The 15346-nt window shown below is 43.3% G+C and overlaps 4 protein-coding genes across 8 annotated transcripts in view; 1 reads left to right on the forward strand and 3 right to left on the reverse strand.

The window, feature by feature from the left end:
• The window catches only part of pgap1 (post-GPI attachment to proteins inositol deacylase 1), a 9866-nt gene extending 4845 nt beyond the window's left edge, over window positions 1-5021 (reverse strand). For all 3 annotated transcript variants that reach the window (XR_522900.3, XR_003052144.1, XM_008328934.3), the window contains exons 1-13: window positions 4251-5021; window positions 3134-3287; window positions 2813-2988; window positions 2469-2640; window positions 2236-2396; window positions 1895-1947; window positions 1565-1631; window positions 1377-1482; window positions 1225-1283; window positions 680-763; window positions 409-458; window positions 208-259; window positions 51-128 (exon numbers count right to left, since the gene is read on the reverse strand). Coding sequence is in view for 1 of the 3 variants with exons in the window: in XM_008328934.3 (XP_008327156.1) it covers window positions 51-128; window positions 208-259; window positions 409-458; window positions 680-763; window positions 1225-1283; window positions 1377-1482; window positions 1565-1631; window positions 1895-1947; window positions 2236-2396; window positions 2469-2640; window positions 2813-2988; window positions 3134-3287; window positions 4251-4412 (1374 nt within the window). In the remaining 2 variants the exon portion in view is untranslated. The remainder of the gene's footprint in view (window positions 1-50; window positions 129-207; window positions 260-408; window positions 459-679; window positions 764-1224; window positions 1284-1376; window positions 1483-1564; window positions 1632-1894; window positions 1948-2235; window positions 2397-2468; window positions 2641-2812; window positions 2989-3133; window positions 3288-4250) is intronic.
• Window positions 5022-5253: 232 nt separating this feature from the next.
• On the reverse strand, window positions 5254-7683 carry maip1 (matrix AAA peptidase interacting protein 1). Its single transcript, XM_008328935.3, has 5 exons — window positions 7325-7683; window positions 7162-7233; window positions 6555-6681; window positions 6113-6263; window positions 5254-5767 (listed from the first exon to the last, which is right to left on the reverse strand). The coding sequence occupies exons 1-5, from the start codon at window positions 7640-7642 to the stop codon at window positions 5689-5691; spliced, it is 747 nt and encodes a 248-aa protein (XP_008327157.1). The 5' UTR covers window positions 7643-7683; the 3' UTR covers window positions 5254-5688.
• Window positions 7684-7731: 48 nt separating this feature from the next.
• tyw5 (tRNA-yW synthesizing protein 5) lies at window positions 7732-10532 on the forward strand. The gene is made up of 8 exons (XM_008328936.3): window positions 7732-7986; window positions 8191-8345; window positions 8431-8500; window positions 8719-8763; window positions 8855-8992; window positions 9062-9149; window positions 9229-9345; window positions 9474-10532. Exons 1-8 carry the CDS (start codon window positions 7906-7908, stop codon window positions 9791-9793), a joined length of 1014 nt encoding a protein of 337 aa, XP_008327158.1. The 5' UTR covers window positions 7732-7905; the 3' UTR covers window positions 9794-10532.
• lrrfip1a (leucine rich repeat (in FLII) interacting protein 1a) overlaps window positions 9860-15346 on the reverse strand; it is a 22068-nt gene continuing 16581 nt past the window's right edge. For 2 of the 3 annotated variants that reach the window (XM_025063617.1, XM_025063618.1), the window contains 2 exons: window positions 14704-15336; window positions 13163-14551 (listed from right to left, as the gene is read on the reverse strand). In XM_025063617.1, the coding sequence (XP_024919385.1) occupies window positions 13715-14551; window positions 14704-15336 (1470 nt within the window). In that variant the 3' untranslated portion in view covers window positions 13163-13714. Of the gene's footprint in view, window positions 11659-12143; window positions 12249-12329; window positions 12410-12495; window positions 12617-12800; window positions 12851-13162; window positions 14552-14703; window positions 15337-15346 lie in introns of those variants that run through there. The other variant, XM_025063619.1, reaches the window with a different exon arrangement.

The following is a 15346-nucleotide window of genomic DNA, read 5'->3' on the forward strand; positions in this document are numbered from 1 at the left end:
TCTGTAATCTAATCTAATCTGAGGTCAGATCAGGTCACGGACTCCTGCACCTGTCTTCCATTGATGTTGGACGCTGACACCACCAGGTGAGAAACTGAAGACAGGTCATTGACGTCCAGGACCAGAACCTGCAGCAGAGAAGAGTGTGTGGTGAAACCAGCCCCCGCCCCCGGTCTGGACGGTCCAGGGTCTGTGCACGGTCATTACCTTGTACGGTGGCAGGAGCTCAGTCGTCATTGACAGGTCGACGGCACGCACGCTACCAAAGGTCAACACAACAAAAACAGAGGTCGTTCAACATGACAAGCAAAAATGTGAGCAAATCAAATATAAATTTAAATAGAAATTCAATTCAGTTTGTCTCTGGTGTGTTGTTAATCAAAGTTATTCTTCTGTAAATATTCTCACCACGTGGAACCGATCTTGTGCGTGCAGCCATACACCCAGGCGGTCATCTCCTGAGAATCAAAACAACAGCAGCGTTGAAGTGACAGTAGAATCCTCTGGACGTTACACAAGTATGACAATTTTTAGTTTCACCATTTCTTCTGTTCTTTAACGTGATTGGCTGTGAGCTAAAAAGGTGAAAACACCAGTCACGGTACTTGATGAAGACGAGAACTCACCAAGTTACTGCTCCGACAGCAGTAACCGGAACTTGATGAAGACAAGAACTCACCAAGTTACTGCTCCGACAGTAGAAGTGACTGTAGACTCTCCTGCGACTGGACAAGGCAAACAGGAAGTATTTGACCTGTCCTTCCTGTAGGGGGAACAAACACCAATGACTGAAGACACATATTCAAAAAGTTTTATTTTAAAAAAGAATATTTCTGAAACACTGATCATTGATGATGTTTTTCCACTGTGTGACCTCTGATTCCTTGTTAATGTAATCTTTTTTTTAAAAGTTTTAACGTTTTATTTTAAAAAATAATATTCTTTGAATCACTGATCATTGATGATGTCCGATATTATCGGCCCAATATTAGCATAATTAATTGTAATATCTGTAAGAATCGTTATCAGTTTTTAGCCTTAACCTCGGTAACCACCAGACCATCACTGCCCCGCTATATCGGTATGGTAGATATCGGAATTGGAAATTAAATGTTTGGACAATATCGTCATATCAGATATCGATAAAAAGTTAATATCGGACATCCTAAGTTTCTTTTTTTCATATTTTTGTTTTCCGTCTCCTGTGGAGAACCGTTACCTGACCTTTGGTGAGTTGTAGACCAGTCGCAGTGTGTTCACTTCACTCCAAGCTTCAGGATCATCTGGACGAACAACGACAATAAACAACTGAGAATGCATCATCACTGGTACCGTTCTCTTCAATAACTATCGACAACAGTTCCAGAGAGTCTGACCTGAGAAAGAGGTGGGGGTGAGGTCAGTGTCTCCAACCATCCTGACAGGATGTCGGACAAAGTGATGGTTGAGGACGGCCATCTTCTTCATGGGGTTTGCTGTGAACTAACACAAACACATTGATTATGGACTGGGACCCCAGGCCAACTGTGGTACTGTTTTTTTTTCCACTCGTGTTTGTTCTGACTTGTTTGGTTTCAGGGTCAACCAGGTCGAAGAAGGCCCTGACTGTAGCAAGAACAAGTTCTTTACACCTGAAACAGAACACAACAGAAGAACACTGCATCAGAACATTTTTAAATGATTTGGTGTAAATACAGAGCTCACTGAGGCCAGCAGAGGTCAGCAGAGGACAAACTTATTAGGGTCAAAGTGATCCTAACAATGACCAGCACATGACAGAACTGTTCCTTCAGTAGAACTGTAAATGGAATGGGTTTTTTTATTTTAAAGCTATCCATAGTTTCTTTTTTTTCTCTGCAGCCTGGTTCTGGTCAGTGTTAATGGACCTGCGTACCAGACAATGGAGAGGTGGTCAGTGGACACCCACGTCCTGGGAACCGCAGTGGCCTGGAGACAGACAGGAAAATGAAACATTATGAAAACAACATGTATCATTTAAAGGACAGAAGAACAAGTCGCTGGGCAGAACAGTTCTGTGATCCAATTAGAATCCAGACATTTATTTACATGCACACAATAAACAGCTTCAGTGAAAAGACATGACAACAAAAATGTAGCCTTGGCAACAAAAACTACTCTGGTCCATTTACCCTGTTTTTTTCCCCCCAGTCCATTTACCCAGCTGAAGAACCCAGTTTGACCCAGTTGTCAGTGATAGTGATGGAGAACTCTTACCACCAGTGACAGTTTGTTGTTGTCTCCTGAGGAACATGGTAGAGATGTGAGACCAGACCTCACTTGGTAGTCACGGTAACCACCAGCAATGGACAGGACTGTGATGTTTCGGAGTTTGTCTGCCTCCTTCACCCACTTCTGTCTCACAGCAGAGTAGAAGTCTACACACACACACAAACGCATTATATTTTTGTTAATACTGTGTATCAACTGAGCATCAGAACTGTTCTGACCCAGCAGGTGAGGGTCCAGGGCCAGTACTGGAGCCAGGTGAGGGGAGGCCTGGGTGATGATGAGCTTAACCAGACTTGTGTTGAAGCGAGGAAGAGTGAAGAGGGCCCGAGCCACCACCCCGCCCATGGAGTGACCCACGAGCACCACATGGTGGGGAGGGTTCTTCAGGTGCTGGAAGGTCAGATAGGAGAAAAAAAAAATGAGAAGACGCTTGGACAAAAACACGGACGCCATCAACAGAAGGTGTGTTGAATGTTGACTTGTTCTTTACACACTGAACACCATGGTTGGTCAATACTAATTGAATGCTGGGTTGGACTGTGTCTGACTGACTGTCTCTGACCTTGTACAACCTCAGGATGGCTTTGATGCTCTCGTGGAGGAAGCGCGTCTGTCGCTGTAAACTTCCTCCGTACAAGGCCACCAGCTCCTCGTTGAAGTCCACCGTGAACACGTTGAAGTGGACGCTGCCCTCCATGGTTTCAGCTTTCCTCAGAGCCACAGAGCCCAGGGACCGAGCTGCAGCAGAATGACAAAAGGATATTAATTATAATGAATAATAATAATAATAACTAATGCCACTGTCTTTATCCTCCACTCTGTCAGGACCAGCCTAATGCCACTTTATCCTCCACTCTGTCAGGACCAGCTCTGTTTCCCTTACCTTGTTTGTAACTGCCTGCATTTCCAGGCAGGAAGAGCACGGGGGCGCCGGTGAGCTTTAGCCCTCTGGTCTCTTGGGCATACACACCCTCTCCATACAGGTAAAGGTTGTATGCTGGGTACAGTCTGGTCACGTGACGAGGTAGAGCAACTCGCTGTGGATAAAAACACATCAACGTATACAGAATGTTTTCTGACTAACAAACACAATTTTCAGTTTTTGGACAGTCCAAAGCAGAAGAAAAGAAGATGACGTAGATGACTGTTAACGTCAAGTTTCTTGAAACGTAAATAAAGCATTTAGCTAGCTTAATTAGCTTTACTCTAGCCTTAAAAATTGGCTGAAAAAAGGTTCGTTTATTTTTCTAAATATATGATTATTTTTTTAACAATGTTACATTTTATTTTTGCAGTGATAAACGGCACTTAATCATGACAAAATGCTTTTCCAACACATCACTGTATACAGAATGTTTTCTGATTGTCCAAAAACGATTGTGTTTGTCAGTCCAAAGCAGAAGAAGATGATGACGTAGAAGACTGTTAACGTCAAGTTTCTTGAAACGTAAATAAAGCATTTAGCTAGCTTAATTAGCTTTACTCTAGCCTTAAAAATTGGCTGAAAAAAGGTTCGTTTATTTTTCTAAATATATGATTATTTTTTTAACAATGTTACATTTTATTTTTGCAGTGATAAACGGCACTTAATCATGACAAAATGCTTTTCTATTTTTTATTTTATTCAGTTTGGCAAAATGCACGGACTCATGTAAACCGAATCTCAATAATAACTATTAAATGAAGTGAGTTTATCATAACTAATATGAACAGAAAGCCTAGCTGATAGCAGCTATTAGTTAGCGCCGGTCGCGACGTCTCGTTTTTGCTACGGTTCTGTCAAAGAAACCCTCGCTTTGTTGAACGAACTCCGTAGTTGACAGGTGCATTCGTAACCGAGGAAACGTAAACTTCTCACCCCGCCTCTGACGTCATCAGCTCACATTAACGGCAGGTTTGAATACAGGAAGTAGATATGAGCGTGACTGATACTGCTGATATGTTTCTACATATCTGACTTTGTGTTTGTGGAGCACACCCACCGTGTACCGTGTACTTACCCTGTACTCTGGGTATTCAAACATGTAGGTCATGCTGCACTTGTTCTCCTCGAACCCACTGAGCAGCTCCCGCAGGCCGACCAACAGCAGCCCCAGAGCGACGCCATAGAAGACAAGAGTAGCTGTTTTCATGGCTCCCTGCTGATGCCCGCTGTCACACATCACATACGTCTGTCCTCCATGTTTAACTTTTCATGCTGCCAACTGCCAGTGGTAGAAGAGAAGGTGCACGCCTCCAAACCGCCATGTTGTGTCGAATGTTGTCAACAGGTTTAGGTATTCCTGACGGGAACGCGCATAGCTCCAGCGGAAAACGAATTACATGCTCCCTAACCGGAATCAACTTATTTCCTAAAGACACACACACACACAAATCCAGTTTCTTCTTGTTGTGAATTCTTCTCGTCTTCCGCTATTATAAAATAACTAGAATTGTATGTAATGGACGGTTTTACACGTTAATGTCCAACTGCCGCCAAAACTGACGGCGCAGTTAGATTATATTCTCACAGCAACCAGTAGGAATGTTTACGATATCTTTAAATATGTTGCCCTGTGGTTATACTTGCGTGTTTGCCCTATCGGTGTTTAATTTTCATCTTTAGAAACAGTAAGTGATTCAGTTCCGAGATAATACGTAGTTTCCGCTTTGACAATACTCGTTCCGCTAGACACAAACCAAGGCGGTGTACGAAACACTACATAACGCAGACCTGCAGCTTCTTCGTCTGTCACCGCTCCCATTAATGGCAGACGAGACGAAGCAAAGATGCAACGCTGCCCCCTTCAGGACATTTGCTTAGCTACGTTTTAAACATTGCCGCAGTTGTGCCAAAACGTGACTAATTACGTATACTGGTTAAGAAGTCGATATACAAGTGAAGTGAAAACAAAAATGTATGTAAAGATTTTTTAAAGGTGACCAATTTAATTAGAATTTACGGCAAATCCACATAAAAAAATCTGAAAGTTGTCACAACTACATAAAAAAAACACAAAAAAGGGATGATGATGATGATGAAGTCCAAAGTCTAGTTTCTTGGCTTGGCAAATAAATGACCTGTCATGCTTTGTATCTAAATGTCTTATCTCCCATAATAATTCCTCATAATGTATGACCAAAAAATAATAATAGTTAAATTTAAATGTTTTCTTTATTTTTTGTCCTGTAATCTTAGTGAGTGGAAATTTTAAAATAAAAGATTCTGATCAAACCGGTTTGTGAGGCTTGGTTTGTATTTGTAGCTTCAACATCCAGACACAGGACCCTTCAGAGACGGCTGTGGTTGCTGGACCAGTCCAACCCGTACTCGTACGTCTGAAAGAACAACCTGAGCCAGTTTGAGCCGGTCTTTCGTCTTTACTGTCCTATAAGCAGCTGTGCAGTTCAGTACTGAAACTATGAAATGTCTGTGACCAGGTGAGACCATTCAGCTGCTCATTCCAGAAGCTTGGAGTGTTCTATCCTGGTGATGGTCCAGTCTGGAGCCACACCTTTAGTAAATTCTCTCTGGAACCTGACAGCAGAAAAAACACATATAATGAAACAGAAATTATTATTAGAATGAAGGTTAAACAGTTGTAATTAGGGATGCCTGATAATATCGGCCGACCGATATTAGCATAATTACCGTATATAATATTTGTAAGAACTGTTATCAGTTTTTCCTCTGATAATGAAACCAGTTAATAGAATGCCTGATTAATTTATTAACGGACACGGCAGAATTGAGAAACACTGCTTTAACTCATCAACTTAGTGAGAAGGCGGCACTTAACTATAAATATCACATATCAGAAAAAAGTTAATATCGGACATCCCTAGTTTTAATCGTTGTGCTTGTAACTGTAATTAAACTCACTCGTATTTGGCAACCAGCAGTCTTTTAGTGTCACCCTGTGTGTCGCCAACTAGAGGAACCTTGAAGAGTTGATCTCTCTCCATGGTATCGTCAGGCAGCTGAGCACTGGTCAGATACCAGAACCGCATCAGAATACTGACAAACTTCCTCCCTGGAGAATAGCAAAAGAAAAATTTACTTCAGATTAGGGATGTCTGATAATATTGGCTAATCAATATATAATTGGCCCGATATTAGCATAATTATGTAATATCTGTAAGAATCGTTATTGTTTTTTTTCTCCATGAATGAAAACCCAATAATGTGTAATAATGTGTGACCTAAAAAAAGTTTGGGGAAAATTTTTGTTTAGAATATGCAGTGATTCTTTTACTCCTTGTACTAAATGTGATTGTAACAGTATTTGGAATCAGGGTCATGACATCACGTGCGTCACACTGACCGTCATTATCATAGTAGATTCCCACGTCCCCTGTCGTCGTGTACATGATGTCATCAGGTTCTGCAGACAGCGCGTTCTTGTAGCTCAGCGACAGCAGGTTACATTTCTCCTCCAGTTTTTCAATCAGCTGCAAGAACAGGAGACAAAAGCACAGGTGACCTCTGTGACCTCTGCCAACTGATGGAACAAGGTGAAATCCTCCTCATCCACCAAACAGGATTACTGTGGTACTACTGTGGTACTACTACTACTGGGCTGACCCTCTGACATAACTCAAAAATCCATTTACTGACACAGTAGATCTGCAAAAAAGGTAATATCGGACATCCCTATTCTAAACATTACTGGGGTTGTCCCAAAATGTGGCTAATTATACTGGTTAACAAGTTCATATACAAGTGAACGAAAATCTGTTTTAGTATAAAATAAATTTCATAAGTTTGTACAAGTGAACAAAAATCTGTTTTAGTATAAAATAAATTTAAAAAACCACCAAAAAAAAAGTCCAAAATGATGGATTTACTTTCTGGAAAAGTCCAAACAGGATGTTTCTGTCTTAAGCACAAAATAAATGGTGAATCTAAATCATCCAGGCTTCCGTACTCACGTCTTTGGCCACAAGTCCTTCCAAAGCATCGAACCGACACTCAGACAGGAGTCTGGAAACATGGGAGAAGGCCTACAGGACAGAACACAGGGAAAGTCGTCATCGTCGCCATCACCGTGACCACTGACGTCATTATCAACAATAACAACATTAACACACACACCTGCTTCGCTCCTTCCGTGAACTCTTCAATACTGAACTCTGTGTCAAAGTAGGTCCTGATCAGGAAGTAGTAAATCCTAGTGCGGAACCAGGTCAAAGGGTTGGGGATGCCGACCACCACCACTTTCTTCACCTGCTTCTCCCTCCCCTGGTCGGAGCTGTAGTGCCGGTGCACCGCCGCCGTCACACACGTCGGTTCTGGGGGAGGCAGCCACTGTTTACCGAAACCTTTAGTTAGCAAATGTTCATGTCTGAAAAGCCGAGAGAAGCCGTACGTAAATGGAACTCTGTAACAACCTCTCAGAGCGGGGAGCGCCATCTTTGACGACTGGGCCGTCTGGTCCCACAGTTTAGTCTTCCGGTAGGAAACAAAGAGGTAAAGAAATTAAATTAAAATCACAGTTTGAAATGTTTAACAAGTCTGACAAACTTTTTTATAATCTTAAAGTACACACTGAGTTGCACATTTAAACCTTACAGTAAAAGTGTGTTTGTGACTTTGAACTTTTGTTTCCGGAGTGATCAGTGTGGATGTAACACAGTTCTCTCTGTTTACTTCCTGTTTCACCAATCGATCCATGAATGGAGCTTCAGGATAATATACGCGTGGCCGAATATATACAACCAGACAGAGACACTTTTCTGCGGGACATCTGTCCTCAGGTGAAACTTCTTTGTCCACTTCACTTGTAGATAGTGCCATTTATGGAAAAGGAATGAGCACCGATTGAGGGTTGTCAGTTTGTCCTGGTGTTCAGTCAATTTTAAATGTAAACGATAATTTGTTGTGGATAAATTTGGACGATGATGTGAATGTTATACGTGTCTGGAGAAAATGCTAACTATTTTATACCTAAAATTGGGCAGCGGAGACCAGCCGTACTGAGAGCAGTGGATCTTGGACCGTGTCTGGACAGATGGACGGTTGACTATCTGGGACAGACGGGAGGAGACAAGGACGTGAAGATCCATGTGTCTGTCTCACCGCAGATGGACTTTCTTCATAAGAACTTTTTGTACAAGTGAGCGTTCTCCCTACAACACTGGTCAACGTCAACACTTATACTGATGATAGAAGAACCCTCAGCTGTTCCTCTTTTCACACAGGACTCTTCCATTTAAGGAGTTTGTCAAAAGAGCAGCTGAGGAAAAACACAGCGACTACTTCCTGTGTGAGGTTGGTTTTAATCAACTAGTCTGTATGTGAAACTGACTGCATATGACTTATGCAAATATCGGGCCAATAATATCGGCTGCCAATATTATCAGACATCCCTAACTTAAAAGCATTTTATGTTTCACCATATATATTCGTACACAATATCACATCTGTGAACTGATCAGATGTGACATCACGTTGATGTTTTCTTTTTTTGTATTAATCTTTGATTTCAGGATGAGAGCTATTACCTCCGTTCGCTGGGAGAGGACGTCAGGAAGGTTTGAATCCCATTACAGTGAAACATAACAATGGAAATGTCCGAACTCACACTGTGACCCCGTCGTAAATGTTTGATATCGGCTCCTAAAGGAACCTGCTGACCTGAGAAAACAGTTCCCAGAACTGGCGAAGGACTTCCACATCCCACAGTTTTTTGAGGAGGATCAGTTCTTCTCCAGTGTCTTCCGCATCAGCTCCAGCGGTCTGCAGCTGTGGACGCACTATGATGTGAGGGAAAAATCCACGACCACGAAGTCTCTGTTCTAGACCGTACACTAATCTTTCCTCTTTGTTAAGGTGATGGATAACCTGCTGGCCCAAGTTACTGGGAAGAAGAGAGTGGTCCTCTACAGCCCCCAGGATGCACTGCACCTGTACCTGACTGGTGAGATGTGTTCAGATTAGTTGTTGGACTGGTCCATGAAGCCATAAGCTTTGATTGACAGTTGTACTGTAACCCACAGGTGATAAGTCCGAGGTGCTGGACATCGATTCACCAGATTTGACACAGTTCCCAGACTTTGTCAAAGCACAGCGTTATGAATGTGTGCTGGAACCTGGAGATGTTCTATTCATCCCTGGTAAGAAAAGTTTTTCTGGTTTCATCTGAATGTTTGGTTTGTAGGTCAAAGTTCAAAGTCGTGGACTGAAGCTCGTACATCCCCAACTGTGACCCGTGTGTTCATCCATGTGTCTGCTGTTTCCTCAGCACTGTGGTTCCATAACACCACTGCTCTGCAGTTCGGTGTGGGTGTGAATGTGTTCTGGCGCCATCTACCTGTGGACAGCTATGACAGAAAAGATCCGTACGGTAACAAAGACCCAGTCGCTGCAGCCCGAGCCCTCCAGGTCCTAGAGAGGGCGCTGAACATCCTGGATGATCTTCCAGCAGATTATAAAGACTTTTACGGGCGTCGTATGATACAGCGCATCCAGAAGAGGGCGCTCGGTGACAGTTCATCAGTGACGTCGACAACGGAGGAGTCCGACACCACATCACCCAGAAGACAGTTCACCAAACCTGGATGAGCCTGGAAAGAGTCTGATTTGTGGAGGGTTTTAGTCCTGGGGTTGATGGAACTGTTGAGAACTTGGTAAAAGTTTCTTTAACTTTTATTTAACTCTTTACTGTACAGACTTTGTGTGGTAACAAATAGAAACATCTCAGTAATAAAGTGTGAACAGCATCGACTACCGTGGAGCACTTCCTGATTTAAACACCATCGACCACATCACCTCCATTAAAACAATAGGACCTATTTGACTGGGACCTGAGTCTGTCTGGTGACAACGGTGAAAACATGTCGACAGTGAGTAGTATTGTGTACTACATGCAAATATTTGGCTTTGGCATTTTATTACACAGCAGATATGACAGCATTTGTCCGCTAACACGGTAAAGCGTTGTAAACGGTGAACAGTGAGCTCAGTCAAAGACCACATTTAAAACTCTACTGTGCTTAAAAGTGTCCACCAGGTGGCAGCAGCAGGTGCACAAGCCTTAAACATATTTAACATTTATTCCACTCCTTTGGAGTCTTCTGATTTAATGATATAAATTAAAACACATACTGACCGTGGCCGCTGTGTAACTCCTCTTCTGTTTTCTGTCCTGGTGTGACATGATGAAAAAGTAACAATTTTCTTCAAGTCCTCCAGCCACCACCGCTTCATTTTTTTACACTCCGTCTTTTCGTGAGAGGCCATGTTAATGTCAAAGATGACGGTACCTCATCGTCAGGTGTAACAATAGAAACCATCGCATAAATTCACTGGAAAAAATATACATTCCCCCTGTGCTACATACAGTATGAGTCGAGCTGTCGCCATAATGTGACGTAACAGATAAAGTTTGCAATTTCAAATGTACATCAACAATATCATAGAGCGTGTACCTGATGATAACTGTGTGTAAAAGTAAATAACGTCTTGTTTTTTCCGAGATTAAAGATGGCGGCGCCTGATTTTATTACCGAGCTGGGAGAGTCCGAGATGTGGATTTGTTTTTTAAATAGAAATGTCTGTATTTACGGAACTCTAAAGACAACCGTTCACGTATCGTTACACACCAGGACGTTCGCATTATTTCCCAGAAAGCATAAAGTTCCACCTAAAGTTCAATAAGTTGTTGGGATTCAACACAATATTAATTGTTTATCAACTGAACTAGATTTGTCTCCTGGCTAAAGCCTCGACGCTGTAAAACACAAAGTGTGATTTAGCACCATCTACAGTGCAGTTTACAGTAGTGACACTGAACAAATAATCTCAGGTTTCAATGTCGGTTCTGTGCAGACTTTGAAAACTGTTCTACTCTGTAGGTTAAATGGTTCCAACATTTGAAAACTGCACCACACTTCCTGCTAACATCAACGCGCTGTTGATGTTACTGAGCCATGGATTAGACTGTGAATTGACACTGTCGACTTTTACGTTTAAAAAAATAATTTGGACTTGAATCAAAACAGGAAAAAAAGGAAAAACATTTCAAACTGAGGGTCAAACCTTGGCTCCGGTTCACAGCATCAGGATCCTCCGGGTCTTAAAAACCACTTATGTCTATGGAAATAAGGCAAGAAAAGGAGGTGGGGGGGGATTGGGCGTTGGACCAAAGTCACAAGGTACACAGTCATCTGCTCGTCTTTGGGATGGACGTTCGGACCACTCTCACTTTCCTAATTACTGGTTACATGTTGACGTTGAATCTCTTATCTGTTGGGCAGGTGAATTTTTCTGGATGTTTATTGGACGATTTGTTCGTTTTGATGTGAGGTGCAAGGTTGGTGCTACGGAGTCTGTGCCAGGCCTCGAGTGGACTTCATCTTCTCTAACCGTTTGAAAAGGTGGCTGTTGTTCGACTCCAGTTCGTCCACTTTGTCCAACGCTGTCCGCAGCTGTGGGGTAAAAATGGCGAAAGTGAAAAAAAACAAACAAAAATCACTCAGAAGATGATTTCACGTATGTGAGAAGAATATACTAATGTAATATCGCAGACCGATATTAACATAATTAAGTGATATCTGTAAGAATCGTTATCAGTTTTTGCATAATTAAGTGATCTGTAAGAATCGTTATCAGTTTTCCTCTGATAATGAAAACCCGATAACACAATGCCTGGGTTTCACCAAATGATGTGTGACCTAAAAATAGTTTGGGGGAAAAACGGCTGTATATGAAAGTGAAAGCACTACATGGCAGCATTGTAGCTCATTTTATTAATCTATTTTAATAATCAGGGGATTATATGCAGAAAGCAACTCATACAGTGGTTTGTACTGATAAATAAATATTACCAGGCCCTTAATAGTATATCAAATCCGGTGTGTGTGTGTGTGTATGTGTGTGTATGTGTGTGTGTGTGTTTGTGGTTCTGCTCCACCTCTCGTTGCAGTTTCCGTTTTTCTGCCTTCAGCTCATCCTCCACCTTCTCTGCGTTTTCCGCTGCTGCCTTGTAGCGTGTCACCTGACCCTCCAGTCTGGTCACCTGGGTGTAGGACAGACTGATGGTGAACTAAACTGTTAGGCTGTCACAAATGTTGTCACCTCACCAGTGTTGGCTGCTTACATTCTGCTCCAAAGCAGTGACCTCTTGTTCAGTTTTCACCAGCTTGAACTTCAGGTCCGTGACCTGCCGGCTGGAATCTCCTGGACGTTTGAAAAGTTGAAAGTTAATACAGAGATGTTCAACTGGACAGAACTGTTTAAGCGAAGGCGTGAGAAGATGTACTCACTCTGTGGTTCCGTGATGTTGGGCTCACCGCCATTTTCAATAATCTCACCATCGGGGCTGGAACCAGCGTCTGAGCCGTTCTTCTGGGACTTCTGATCCAACTGTGACTTTAGCTTCTTGATCTATTAGCACAGAGGAAACGCATCATGTGAAAAGATGAGCGCCACCTATAAATGTTCTCGCTGAGTTAGTCAGAAACAGCTCCATCTGCTGGTACCAGACAACTACACCATGATGGAACACCTAAATACATCAAACAATTAATTAGAGCCCAGTGACGTCATCAGTCAAACCCAGACTCCTCACCTGTTCGATCATTTTTTCCCGCTCATCCACCAGTTTTCTCAGACGAATCTCTACGAAGACAAAACAAACTTTAAATGTCTCCTGAACCGTCACCGTCATCAACGAGTCAAAAATATGTTAAACAAAAGACAAAAATTAGTCAACGTACCAGGGGTGGGAGGAGCCACGCAGGTGAAGGGTGCTGGTGAGGGAGGTGGAGGACGGGGGGTCTGAGTCAAAACAGTGGGTTGATGCATGCAGGAGTGAATCCACGGGAGGGAGGTGGAGTTATGGAGTGGGGTTGAGGGGGTTCGGTGTTAGTATGCACAGGCTGTGGAACGAAGGGCAGCAACGTCTAAAAATAAAACATTCAAACAACGAACGACCATTGAACGGACGAATGGTTTTTATTGGTCCCCTTTGTTCAGTACATTTATATTCTGTAGAAACAGGTTTTCACTAAAGAGCAGAAAGAAGCACGGCTTTGGACTCTGGTACTGTTCCCCGTCTCACACTGACACTTTTCTCCTTTTCCTTTCTTTAGTTCGATGGTATTTTCATTTACATGTGCAAAGATTCTGTCAGTCCAAAACGACTGACTCCAACATTCACCTGGTCACAGACTGACAACAACGTCGTCGGTTCACCGACGCAGTCTCCGTTTGTTGCCCTTTAACATCAATCATTTACTGTCCTTTTTTGATCCTGGGATTTTGTCTCTCAGTGCATTTGGTACCAGGTGACAGAGAAACAAAATAAATAGACCAGATTCTCATCCAATCACAAACAGCTGTGACTAGTCCTTTCAAAATAATAGTCTACTACATCAATATTCAAACGACAGTATTAAGTTTCAGCCGGTCATAGACTTAATCTTTAAACATTTTTAACTAGTACAACTGCAACAAAAATCTGGATTTCTGAGAAGATGACGACTAAGACATCTTACAGTCCTCTTTGCCTTTGCCTTTCTTCGTGTTCTTCTTCCCATCTTTTCCTGATTGGGGCAGTTCTTTGGTGCTGGACACTTGATTTTCTCTCTTTGGTAGAACCATGTCCCGGTCATCCTGGAACTCCCGGTCATCCTGGAACTCCTGGTCACTGACAGCTCCTTCCGTCTGTACCTGTGAAGGTGTTGTCTCTCTGACCTTCCCCTCCTCCTCTGACTTTAACATTTCATCTGTTAGAGGATCTTGACGGTCGTCAGTTGACTCGTCCGACTCTCTGTTTGGACTTTGTTCTTCTGCACACCCATCAGTCTCCTCCTGTCCTCCAGGGGTCTCAGTTTCACTGATTTTCTCATCTGTCTCCACCTCCTCCTCTAAAATCTCCTGCGCTGCATTTTCAGAGAATTTTTTTTCCAGTGCTTCCTCGTCCATCATGTCATCAAAGTCGAAGGACTGCCCTTCCTCATCTTCACCGTTCTCTTCATCACTGACCCCCTGAGTGGGTTCAGATGGTTCCTCGTCATCTCTGTTTCTGCTGGGTTCCTGCAGTGGCTCTGGATCTGAGCTAAAATCTGAACCGTGTTCCTGAACATGTGGACCAGTATCTTCAGGATCTCCAACAGCAGACAAGAGCCCTGTGACGTGCTGCTGCTCTAAGGAAGAACAAACCTCCGTAGGTTCCGTCAAAGAATCTTTATGATGCAACACATCGGTACTCCTGACCTCATCAGTGTCCCTGACATCAGTACTACTGACCTCACTGGTGCTCTCAACCTCATTAGTACTCCTGACCTCATCAGTGTTCCCAACATCAGTACTCCTGACCTCATCAGTGTCCCTGATGTACTCTTGACTTCATCTGTACTCTCAACCTCATCGGTGCTCCCGACATCAGTACGCATGACCTCATCGGTATTCTCAACTTTGTCGGTACTCTTGGCTTCATCGGTACTCCTGACCTCATCGGTACTCCTGACCTCAACAGTGCTCTGAACCTCATTGGTACTCTCGGCTTCATCGGTACTCCTGACTTCATTGGTACTCCTGACCTCATCTGTACTCTCAACCTCATCGGTGTTCCCAACTTTGTCGGTACTCTTGGCTTCATCGGTACTTCTGACCTCATCAGTGCTCTCAACCTCATTGGTACTACTGACCGCATCAGTACTCCTGACCTCATCGGTACTCCTGACCTCATCGGTACTCCTGACCTCATCGGTGCTCTTGACCTTCTCCGTTTCCAAAGATACTTCAGGAGCAGTCACTGATTCAGCAGTTAGCTCAACACCTTCTAACATCTGAACATCTCCAGCACCTGAATCCAAACCTCCTACAGACTCGATCTCCGTCGTCTCATCTGAGTCTTTAATCCAAGTACCTGGACCTGACGGTGACTCGGAGGGAGACAAAGTCCTCAAACTGTCAGTGATGTCATCGTCATTCAATGATGTCATGTCCTGGCTCTCAGAAATCTGCGGGAGATCTGATTGGTCGTCAGCAGCCGCACTGGTTTCCAACACATGTGATCCGGCTTCAGGGTTCTCCTCAAGACTGGGTTCTGCTGCCTCACCTGTGGAGTCAGGGTTCTCCACAGGACTGGGTTCTGGTGCCTCACCCGTG

This window comes from Cynoglossus semilaevis, chromosome 16 (assembly GCF_000523025.1).
Source record: "Cynoglossus semilaevis isolate Cse_v1.0 chromosome 16, Cse_v1.0, whole genome shotgun sequence".
NCBI classification, from domain to species: Eukaryota; Metazoa; Chordata; class Actinopteri; order Pleuronectiformes; family Cynoglossidae; genus Cynoglossus; species Cynoglossus semilaevis.

Excerpts from the sequence above, each read along its gene's own strand:
- maip1 (XM_008328935.3), bottom strand. The coding sequence starts at position 7,642 with ATGGCGCTCCCCGCTCTGAGAGGTTGTTACAGAGTTCCATTTACGTAC. Across the intron at positions 7,234-7,324 it reads TCACGGAAGGAGCGAAGCAG|GCCTTCTCCCATGTTTCCAG; the intron begins GTGTGTGTGTTA and ends TCTGTCCTGTAG. Across the intron at positions 6,264-6,554 it reads AATCTACTATGATAATGACG|GGAGGAAGTTTGTCAGTATT; the intron begins GTCAGTGTGACG and ends GCTATTCTCCAG.
- tyw5 (XM_008328936.3), top strand. The coding sequence starts at position 7,906 with ATGGAGCTTCAGGATAATATACGCGTGGCCGAATATATACAACCAGAC. Across the intron at positions 8,993-9,061 it reads AGCTGTGGACGCACTATGAT|GTGATGGATAACCTGCTGGC; the intron begins GTGAGGGAAAAA and ends CTCTTTGTTAAG. Across the intron at positions 9,150-9,228 it reads ACTGCACCTGTACCTGACTG|GTGATAAGTCCGAGGTGCTG; the intron begins GTGAGATGTGTT and ends TGTAACCCACAG.